Source organism: Ostrinia furnacalis, unplaced genomic scaffold (genome assembly GCF_004193835.3).
Source record: "Ostrinia furnacalis isolate ACB-3 unplaced genomic scaffold, ASM419383v2 OfSCF7664, whole genome shotgun sequence".
In the NCBI taxonomy this organism is placed as follows: Eukaryota; Metazoa; Arthropoda; class Insecta; order Lepidoptera; family Crambidae; genus Ostrinia; species Ostrinia furnacalis.
The window spans coordinates 242084-253165 of record NW_021137903.1 but is presented as its reverse complement, the minus strand read 5'-3'; the positions used below and the strand labels follow the sequence as shown (position 1 = coordinate 253165).

Genomic DNA, 11082 nt, shown 5'->3' with positions numbered 1-11082 from the left:
GTATAAAAATGTTCCGAAACAATCTATGTCTGTACAAAACATCAGCCGTAGATAGAGAATAGAGTAACATCAGCTGATATTTGACGTTGTCAAAAAAAAACAGCTGTCTGTCATCATCTGTCTGTCACCAATACGTCAAAGTTCAAACGCTTTGTTTATTTATTTCTTCAATGTTTCAGTCGTATTTCTTAATTGAACCAATTATTATAAATGAATGGAAAGGTTTAAACTGAAAAATATGCATTTAAATTATTCCAGTAATCCTTAGCACGTGATACCATTGCAGAATTGTAAGTTAAAACACATTGTAAGTTTGTTAGACCGATATCTATTTTTTTGTTTAAATTATCTAATAATATTGATAAAAAACTGTGCTTATCCAATTATTTACTTACATTTCATTACATACGCTGACACAATAGTGGTTAGATCTGTATACAACTGCTTCACCCAACTTGTTTAATTTGCTTGAACATAACGTAAATAAAATCATAATGTTCTCAATAAATTACCGTGTCTACGCACAGGAATGTCCAGCATCGTCTAGCTCTGGCAGTCACATACTAGTAATTCATTAATACTGGCAAACACCAGACTATAGAGATTTATTTTAGAATTTTAAAATTGGACTCTTTCCAATTTTTATAGTTAAGTATTCCTTCCTCATCAACAGTCCAGTAATCATTTGAAGTCAGTTAACATCATTGGTGTTAAAGTGTTAGCAAAAACTACACAGTAAGTTTAAATTTTCGAACCACTTCATTTAACTAAATGCCCTTCATTATGTTGCCAAGCCCTGTAATCGTACAACTATTTGACCATGAAATTATTGAAACTAGTTACTAATAATCGCATATATGCGAGAGTGAAGAAATTTCAATAGTTACATTTATTCTTTATTGTAGCAGCCCTAAGTGTTAACTATTTAATGTTTTGGTAAAATACTCAGTCACAATTACCAGTATTTTGAAAATAATACAAGTAAGCGATGATTTGTTACAGTTCTGTTGCCTATAATTTTCTAATTTTATACCTACATACTTGGTTTCAGATGCCTGAGCTAACAGTGACTTCAGAAATTTATGGAGAATATGATTATAGAACAAAAATAACTCCTAGCACTGAAGGAAGTAAGTAAAAAATGTCTAGTTCTACAGTTTTTTGGAATCAGCTATTCATAGTGTAAATTAACATAAAACTGTTCATACTGATGTAGGAATTTAAAGGGATTTTTTTTTTAAATCTATAAATTTATCATTAATCTGATAAAATTACTAATACATAATATTTTATTCATATTCCTTACAGATGTGATATCAGAATTCCCTTTTCTCCTGCCTAAAGAAAGAAGTAAACCTACATTTGACGATGATGATGATTTAGATATGGAAAGACCAGGGAAAGAAGTTATCAAAATTGGTAAGAATGATTAAACATTTATTTTAAGAGATCTGAAAATTGTAATCTTCTTGAACAGACTGAAAAAGATGTACTTAGTAACTGTCTTTTTCCTGAAGCCAACCAGTTGGTATGGTCTCATTCTATTGAAGGAAATAAAATTTTATTTGTTTTTTTTAAACTATATTGCACACAATATCAGAGTGCAAAAGCCGAACTTGCTGCCATATGGCATTCTCTACCAGTCACCCAAGCAGAGAATTATGGATATAGTAGGTACATTTACTATGCATTAAGTTTCCTAGCAGATATTAATATTTTAGCACCCATAGAACCTAAAAACGCATTGCTCAGTCCCAATACTATGTATTCTGTTTTATTTCAGAACACAGTTCCAAAACAAAAATAGCGTTAGTAGGCCTGCAAGTGTGGAGGGGCGCATTCCTTCTTGGTGACTTGTTGATCCACTTGGGCCTCAATGGTAGACTGGCAGGCAAGACTGTGCTGGAACTAGGAGCAGGCACTGGACTGACCAGTTTGGTTGCTTCATTGTACGCGAAAAAAGTTATATGCACAGGTAACTATACCTTTTTATAACTACTTGTGTATTTGGTTTTCGCTTTTCTTGGTAGGTACCCCTAGACAAAGTAATGTTCGTGACAGATTGAATTTCGAAATCGTTTTACGGAGCGAAGTAACGACGTAAAAAATAAAACGCCGCGCTGGAGCGAAACCTTGTTTCGTCTAGGTCTGGTGCATCTATCCCTACCGAAAGTCAAGGACGCCTCTAAAATAGAGGCTTGAAGAAGCGCTGCAGTGGCTGGTGCCTCTTTACTAGTTTTCGTACTATCGTGACAAATGCGACGTATAGTGGCGTAGCAACTGCGTTTATAAAAATTGTAGTTATAAAGCGAAATTCAGTGGCGCCATTGCAGCGCTTATAAAATTTAAAGGCGCCCATGTAGCCTCAAAACACTTCGACATAGGGTAAATAAAACCATGAGGAATATTAACTTTATGGGTAAAACCTCGTGTCTTCTTTTATTCATAAAATAGCAGGGGTGCGTTAAGTTAATGGTAGAATATTGTACATGCTGTGAGTGGCTATCCCTCTTACTGTGAAGATTTTTTTACAATATTGTAATGTTTGGTGAATATTAACTTTTTACAAGGAAATGCAATTTATTCAATGATGTGGTTTATTTCGCAATTGATAAGATAAGATATTTTGTAAGTAACGCATAATGTTTGTAAGTACAGGCATAGCGCACAGCTAAAGCCGGGTCTCCAGTACGTATTTTGTCCTACATATTCAACAAAAACATTTCAACATCAACAAAATTGCCTACAAAAATTGTTGAATGTTGAAGAAGAAGAAGAAGAAGAAAGAAAAGTATTTATTCGTTGACATGTTTTTGTTTATTGTGCAAGGCAAAACACGCGCTGGAGACACGGCTTAGGCACGTCAGCGATGAGGGAGGCGTGGCTTGTGACGTAACACATCATTTGTTAAGTTTCACTGACGTTTTTTTTTTTCGAAACCAAAAAAAATCCTGTCGGAGGAACCTGCGCGCTATGCATGTAGTGTGCTCTCTGCAAACACTAACAAAACAGTTTCATTATTTCCAGACATCGATGTCGGAGGTATACTGGAGCTTATAAAGCTGAATGCTAAATACAATGCGAAGTTAATCAAGTCCGATTTCAAAGTATTGCCTCTGGACTTCATGGCGAGCTGGACTCCAGAGTTGACCAACGAGATTAAACAAACCGACATAATCATAGCTGCAGATGGTAAGTTCAAAAGTTAAATTTATTCATAACTTGTTACTTAACCGTCTCTGTGGTTTAGTGGCTAGACCACTTCAGACCCAGAGGTCCCGGGTTCGATTGCCAGTGGGCTCCTTATGTCGCCTTAACAGTTGGAGGTAGAATCAGTTAGATAGCCAGTTCCTCTGTAGTTGAGAACTGCGGGTGAAGTTCGCTTCCATCTTCGACCTGATCATCACTTTTCATCAGATGAGATGCAGGCCAAGAACTTCCTCTTTGTGGATTAAAAAAAAAATTAAGTCTTGAAAACAATATTTGCTTCGTTTTTATAAATAAAGTCGAATAGGTAATATGTAATTAGAAAATTGCGAAAAACTATTCCACTCTTTCAAAACTCAATAAAAGTAATTTAACAATAACAACATCCAATTTAGCAAAATACCAGTTAAAAAAAAGGTAATAATGTAATTTAACGTAGGTATATCATTACATGTTTAACATTCTTTACAGTAATATACGACGACGACGTCACCGCTGCATTCGTATCGACGATACAGAAGGTTCTCAACACGACCCCACCGAAAACGCTATACGTCGTTCTAGAAAAGAGATACGTCTTCACGATAGAACACATGGACTCGGTGGCGCCCTGCTACGAAACATTCCTCACTCTCCTAGACAAAATAAAGACAGACAATCCGCATTCCGAATGGACTGTACAACAGCTACCCATCGATTTCCCCAAATACTTCACGTACGACCGCGTGAAAGAACTAGTTCTATGGAAAATAACATCCAAACCCATATAAGACAATCCTGTGATATTAATAATAATAAATTATTTTCGAACTAAATAATTAGTTTAAATAAAACACCAGTTATAAATATGAATCTATATTCCAATTTGAGTTACTTGATTTACACTATAGATACAATTTACCCGATCAATTTGTTAGATTAAAATAAATAAAACGAGACACAGACTTCCATAATTTAACATGGTACAAGAGGTAAGTATATGTAGATAAAACATACCAATAACTTAATTTTCGTAGCTTGACTTACTTGCTCACCGTTATCACTAAAGACAAAATGGAATTATATCTAGACTTATCAATTAAAGCTATTTCTGTGTGGGCCAAAACTCGTTGTATTTGGTGAGGAATGTTTTCCTTAGCTCGGAGTTCCTCGCTTGCTGGTCTTTCTCCTTGCTGAGTGTCTCGACGCTCTGGCCTACGCATAGGTCGCCGCTGAAGTGAATTATGACCACTTGGGTGTTGAACGTCACGTTTTTGTCAGGATTCTGCTTCGAGTAGTTCGTTTGAGGACTGAAATCCATCGAGAACGGCAGCGAAAGGTCTTCGGCTGTAAATAGCGATAAAGGCTGGGATCAGGAACTGGAAATGAATGTGGGTTTCTATCTATTGGAGTCTTTTCATTCACGAGGTTTTGGGTGGTACTGTATTAGAAAGAAATATGTTTCTGTGTTTCGGAGGGCACGTAAACCGTATCGATCAGTCCGTTCGGTACACCCGATCGGACGCTTATAAAAGAGGATCATGTTCTATCGCACAAATCCAAAAAAAGTGAAAGGAAATTATTCATCTTCTTTCCAGTATGTCACCTACTAATAATGGTTCGATAAGAACAAAGGATACTTTTTGAGAAAAGAAGTGTGAGAAAAGAGTGTGAAGAAGTGGCCAACGCCAAACCCAGGGACCATCAGCTCAGGCAGGAAAACCACAAGTTAGAACGTTCCAGAGCTAACGCCGAGATAAGGAATAAAAACTAATGTAGGAACTCTATCTACATACTCGTCGTCCTTGAGGATGCCGCGCATGGTGGTCAGTTTGGTGACCACCTCGTTGCTTGCTGTTGTGACGAGGGAGGACTTAGGAATACTTCGACCTGTGGTTGACTGGCAGAGAATGCCACCTGGCATTAAGTCCGCCACTGTACAGTTTTTTGTGCAAAAGTATAAATAAATAAAAATAAATAAATAAATACATGCGTAACACACCCGCGGCGTATTCCTCCGCGCCCTGCACGGAGTCGCCGTCTTTGAGGATGCCGTGCATGGTGGTCAGTTTGGTAACCACCTCGCTACTTGCTATTCTGGTAAGGACTGAAGAATACAATGTATTCAATAGGTACATACGTAGCACACCCGCGGCATATTCCTCTGCGCCCTGTACGGAGTCGCCGGTACACTCGGGCACGCAGCGGCCATCCTTGAGGATGCTGCGCATGGTGGTCAGTTTCGTAACCACCACGCTACTTGCTATTCTGGTAAGGACTGAAGAATACAATGTATTCAATAGGTCAGTTTCGTAACCACCTCGCTACTTGCTATTCTGGTAAGGACTGAAGAATACCATGTATTCAATAGGTCAGTTTCGTAACCACCTCGCTACTTGCTATTCTGGTAAGGACTGAAGAATACTATTCAATACATACGTAACACACCCGCGGCGTATTCCTCCGCGCCTTGCACGGAGTCGCCGGTGCACTCGGGCACGCAGCGGCCGTCTTTCAGGATGCCGCGCATGGTGGTCAATTTGGTAACCACCTCGCTACTTGCTATTGTGATTAGGACTGAGGAATACATACGTAGCACACCCGCGGCATATTCCTCTGCGCCCTGTACGGAGTCGCCAGTACACTCGGGGACGCAGCGGCCGTCTTTCAGGATGCCGCGCATGGTGGTCAATTTGGTAACCACCTCGCTGCTTGCTAGTGTGATTAGGACTGAGGAATACATACTTAACACTCCCGCGGCGTATTCCTCCGCGCCCTGCACGGAGTCGCCGGTACACTCGGGCACGCAGCGGACATCCTTGAGGATGCTGCGCATGGTGGTCAGTTTCGTAACCACCTCGCTACTTGCTATTCTGGTAAGGACTGAAGAATACAATGTATTCAATACATACGTAACACACCCGCGGCGTACTCCTCCGCGCCCTGCACGGAGTCGCCAGTACACTCGGGGACGCAGCGGCCGTCTTTCAGGATGCCGCGCGTGGTGGTCAGTTTGCTAACCACCTCGTTGCTTAATGCTGTGATTAGGACTGAGGAATACATACGTAGCACACCCGCGGCGTATTCCTCCGCGCCTTGCACGGAGTCGCCGGTACACTCGGGCACGCAGCGACCGTCTTTCAGGATGCCACGCATGGTAGTCAGTTTGGTAACCACCTCGCTACTTGCTATTGTGGTAAGGACTGAGGAATACATACGTAGCACACCCGCGGCATATTCCTCTGCGCCCAGTACGGAGTCGCCGGTACACTCGGGCACGCAGCGGACATCCTTGAGGATGCCACGCATGGTGGTCAGTTTGGTAACCACCTCGCTACTTGCTATTGTGATTAGGACTGAGGATTACTTACGTAGCACACCCGCGGCGTATTCCTCCGCGCCTTGCACCGAGTCGCCGGTGCACTCGGGGACGCAGCGGCCGTCTTTGAGGATGCCGCGCATGGTGGTCAGTTTGGTAACCACCTCGCTGTTCGCTGTTGCGATGAGAACTGAGGAACACATACGTAGCACACCCGCGGCGTATTCCTCCGCGCCTTGCACGGAGTCGCCAGTACACTCGGGGACGCAGCGGCCGTCTTTCAGGATGCCGCGCATGGTGGTCAGTTTAGTAACCACCTCGCTGCTTGCTATTGTGATTAGGACTGAGGAATACATACGTAGCACACCCGCGGCGTATTCCACCGCGCCTTGCACGGAGTCGCCAGTACACTCGGGGACGCAGCGGCCGTCTTTCAGGATGCCACGCATGGTGGTCAGTTTGGTAACCACCTCGCTACTTGCTATTGTGATTAGGACTGAAGAATACATACGTAACACACCCGCGGCATATTCCTCTGCGCCCTGTACGGAGTCGCCGGTGCACTCGGGCACGCAGCGGCCATCTTTGAGGATGCCACGCATGGTGGTCAGTTTGCTGATCGCTTTCTCGCTGCTCTTGCTATTCTGCTCATTCTTGTGCTTGTCGATGTTGCGTAGGAACTTCTTCATCTGCAATCGGATTTGAATATGTGAAAGGACACAGTGTTTTGAGCCGAGGAATTTAATGACCACCTGGCTAGGCGTAGTGGTTCGCGTCGGTACACGGTGGTCGGTGCCAGAGATCGCGGGTTCAACACCATACAAATATTTGTACATTTATGTGAGCTTAGGTCCGTGTTATAAAATAGCAAGTGCAGTAGGAATCTTCATTTAAGAATAGCTTCAAATATTTTGCATCACTTACCGTTTTAGATATTTTTTTCGGCGGATCTTGATACGACATCTTCGGCTCGCCCGGGTTACTTCCGACGACGTACATAGTATTTTTCGGGATATCGTAGTCAGAGTATACAGAGGGCTGTCCATCCACTGCGTCTTTCTGCCTTCCAGACATTGTCGACGACTTGCTATTCGTGGGTACGTAGCCAGATTTCGCGGCATTTTCCGACTGACTCTTTTGAATTCTGTTTTTGTTTTTTTGCTTCCTTTGCACCGGGGAATCGTCCTCGTTAGACAAACTCTCCTCTGAAGTCGATGGGAAGACCTCGTTGAGGCTAAGGACTTCAACATTACAGTCCTCAAGGTTCGAAGGGTTTTCTACATCTGCCACTTGACACAGCTGATCGGTTGAATGTATACTGATGAATGACTTTTGCCCGGAACACAACGAGGTCCAACAGTTGGCTACTTCGCCAGAAGACGATGGTTTCTTTGATACTGTCACTGTAATCAACATATTAACGATATGGTTATTATTTTTATCTAAGTATAAATACTGTTTTAAAGCACTCACCGGCATAAGTGCAGCTTTCTGTTGGATTACAAGTTATAACTTCCCCTGAAGACAAAAACACATTGTCATTACTTCATAATGTAAGTAACGTCCATCGCCACAACAGTTTCTATACCTTCGTCCTCATTTCTTTCGGTGGCCTGCGTATCTGTTCTAGTTCTATCGGATGATTTGTGGTTATTCTTCGAGTATGACATATTTTAACAACAAATTTCAGTTTGTGAACTTTGTCAAATGGCTTTCCATTTTTTCTCTTTACCTGGCGTCTTTGAAGATTCTAATTTTGATTTGTGTCAAAAAGGTTTCATCGTGTTTAAAACTACTTTTTACATCTACTTGAAAATTGAAAAAAGATTTTAACTCTCACTCTTCTATTTGCATTATGATAAGAGATAAAAAATTATTGTTATTTTCAAGGTTCTCTAATTTTATTGTAAATATCGTAGAAGAGAATTAAAATACAAATATCGAAAATAATAGTTATATTTCATTTCATCATACATAAGTACAGTAATTCGCTGAACATTACATTACTCAAAATGGAACAATACAAAAATAACAAATATTGTCGTTACAATCAAATTAACACGCAAAAATGGAAATACATCAAATACAGCTTTTAACATAAGTGTATAACCAGTACCTAAATGTATGTAAAACATTGAGTCGATTAAACTATGTACGTAGTGTTATAATAAGTATAAGTAACAGTCAAGGGCTGTATCACATTGGGAAAGAAGCTAGTAAAGTGAAAAATTTACTACAACTAAAATGTAAAGGGGCATAGCTAATTATTGTTTTGATCAGACGTAGGGCGTGTAAATTGGTGTACAATTTTTACTACAAAATAGGGCACTTAAAAAGCGCTGTCGGACAAAGAGCCACTAGAGAAAGCCATAGTAAAAACATTAGTGGCCATCACTGGCTATTTAAACGCTAAAATGTTGATGCCGCGGAATAAATGTGAAAAATATAGTCCACAAATCGTGATAGTCACTAGTGGCTTTATTATGGCCACCAGAGTGGTAGCGTAACGTGAGTTAACATCACATATCTCACCACAGCAGAACTTAATGTACTAAGTCAGATGTATTGCTATTATTTAATTACACTAAACGTCTGTAAGCCAGAAAAAAGTTAATGTATAAAAAAATAGGACGTTAGCATAATTTGTACCAACGTCATCATGGGATTGCAAAAAAGCAACGTGTCGCATCAAGCTTCCAGATTATCGAATTACCCTAAACGGATGGGCGAGTTTCAAAATTAACCAACTATCCTACTACTTAGATTAATAAAACCTAGATGGATAGTCTTCATACAAACGCTTCGTCAAGAGTGAGGCAAAAATCTTATGTCATTAGTGTCAATTTTGTTGGGGAGTGTAGACAGTGAAGGCGATTTTCCCGAAAGTAGGGAAAATTTTAATACGTTTTTAATTATTTTATAATATAACAAAAACAAAACGCATCATGTATTTACTTATTTATTGAAATTCAAAGTACCTACCTAATAACAATAAGATAAATCGACTTAAAAGTCTCGATTTCATAAAAAAGGAAGTGTATTTGTACGGCGAACAATTGGGAAATAAATTTTCTTGTTACTGGTATCATTCCCGTATTTAATTTTTGAAAGCCAAATTCAAGCAAAATACGCGTCGAATTGTAGTACTTACTTATGAAATGTAACACTGGTCACTTTCTTTCGTTTTTCTGATGTATTTTAGACACCCTTTCACAGTACAAACCGTTTTAATTAATTAAAATTCGTCGGACGTGTTTACCAATTTTTCACTTTGACAGTTCATGTGACGTTTACGGGTGAGCCGTGCCGGCTCCCTAAAAACTGCCTCACCTTTCGTGCACTGACTATCTATCTAGGTTTTATTAATCTAAGTCCTACTACTATTGCTCACCATTATATTACTTTGTGTTATGTCGATTATAAACTATAACATTGAGCCATACAAAATGTATAACCAATATACATAAATACAACACAATAAAAAATATTATTATGCTATAAATCTACACCTACAACGGATCAGATACATTTGTGATTCACGTGGTGCTTCGTGGATATTGTAATAATATATTCGTGGGTTAATATTTATTTATTACAATATATGGGGCCATTTACAGCGTTCAATGGATTTCTATAAGGCATTAAGACACCCTGCAGTCTTTTTTTCCATTTGATTATTTTAATAAACGAATTGTAATTGCAAAATGGCTGCTAAGGCAACAAATGACTATCATCAGTCTATAGCGAACTGTTTATTTATGTAATATCTTATGGAAATATCATCTAATATCGAACAGTTAAATTACTTTATTGATTTATGTTAGTTGTATCTATGATTAATCAGAATTTTACTATAAAAATAACTCTAGTGCATCAAAAATGGATCTTATGCCAGCGCAATAAGAGATATCGAATATTTATAGCTACCTGAAAAGTTTAATAGTACTGCACTCTCAGATAGATCTGTCGACGTACTTCTACTAGCCCATACAATAGCTTCATTGAGTTTATTTCATATAATATTAAGGTGCATAAAATCCTTACAGTCATAACATTCTGAAAGAGCTGTCAGCCAGGTATTTATTTAGTTTTTTCTATTTTTTTTTAAACTGACTTATCCCATTTCTTTGATAATTTATAAAATACTCTTAAGTTTTTTCGTATTACTCAAGGAATATTTTAATATGACCTATAATATTTTTTTATATTTTTTTAATCAACCTGAATCATGTGACTAGGCCAATCGGTTGTAAAATTAAATTCCACCAAAGGTGCGTTGAATATACATTGTCAGATACACGATATAAGAAATGGTAGTAAATAAGTTTAAATTACATAAAATTTCTAAAATAATTACCCAGCTTTCAAAATCCTACAACATCCATAGCAAATCTTACATGCACACAACATTTATAACTAACAAAGGCAGTTAATGAATCGGGTCACCACTAGTGGTATAGACGACAGTACATCAAGCTAAACGTGACATCTTATCTCGTTGATACAGGCTATTTTGCAACAAAAAATGTATCTTTAGGTCTAGGTGCGCGCCGCGTTAATTTTGTATCACGTCTATT

At 39.1% G+C, this 11082-nt stretch overlaps 2 protein-coding genes across 4 annotated transcripts; one reads left to right on the top strand and one right to left on the bottom strand.

The window, feature by feature from the left end:
• The first annotated feature begins 126 nt into the window (after positions 1-126).
• Positions 127-4010, top strand: LOC114365869 (methyltransferase-like protein 22). 3 transcript variants are annotated; one of them, XM_028322562.1, is made up of 6 exons: positions 127-290; positions 1052-1130; positions 1309-1419; positions 1784-1975; positions 3028-3192; positions 3679-4010. In XM_028322562.1, the coding sequence occupies exons 2-6, from the start codon at positions 1052-1054 to the stop codon at positions 3975-3977; spliced, it is 846 nt and encodes a 281-aa protein (XP_028178363.1). In that variant the 5' UTR covers positions 127-290; the 3' UTR covers positions 3978-4010. The 3 variants fall into 3 exon arrangements, with proteins under 3 accessions (XP_028178363.1, XP_028178364.1, XP_028178362.1); XM_028322563.1 differs by having other exon boundaries at positions 127-307; XM_028322561.1 differs by lacking the exon at positions 127-290 and adding an exon at positions 411-735.
• A 103-nt stretch (positions 4011-4113) lies between these two features.
• Positions 4114-8244, bottom strand: LOC114365873 (uncharacterized). Its single transcript, XM_028322569.1, has 5 exons — positions 8094-8244; positions 7979-8023; positions 7430-7908; positions 7017-7194; positions 4114-4533 (listed from the first exon to the last, which is right to left on the bottom strand). The coding sequence occupies exons 1-5, from the start codon at positions 8173-8175 to the stop codon at positions 4292-4294; spliced, it is 1026 nt and encodes a 341-aa protein (XP_028178370.1). The 5' UTR covers positions 8176-8244; the 3' UTR covers positions 4114-4291.
• Positions 8245-11082: the final 2838 nt, after the last annotated feature.

Coding starts and splice junctions, on each gene's coding strand:
- LOC114365869 (XM_028322562.1), top strand. CDS start 1,052: ATGCCTGAGCTAACAGTGACTTCAGAAATTTATGGAGAATATGATTAT. Junction 1,420..1,783: donor GAAAGAAGTTATCAAAATTG/GTAAGAATGATT, acceptor GTTTTATTTCAG/AACACAGTTCCAAAACAAAA. Junction 3,193..3,678: donor CATAATCATAGCTGCAGATG/GTAAGTTCAAAA, acceptor CATTCTTTACAG/TAATATACGACGACGACGTC.
- LOC114365873 (XM_028322569.1), bottom strand. CDS start 8,175: ATGTCATACTCGAAGAATAACCACAAATCATCCGATAGAACTAGAACA. Junction 7,909..7,978: donor AGAAAGCTGCACTTATGCCG/GTGAGTGCTTTA, acceptor TGTTGATTACAG/TGACAGTATCAAAGAAACCA. Junction 4,534..7,016: donor ATATGCCGCGGGTGTGTTAC/GTATGTATTCTT, acceptor CGCTATTTACAG/CCGAAGACCTTTCGCTGCCG.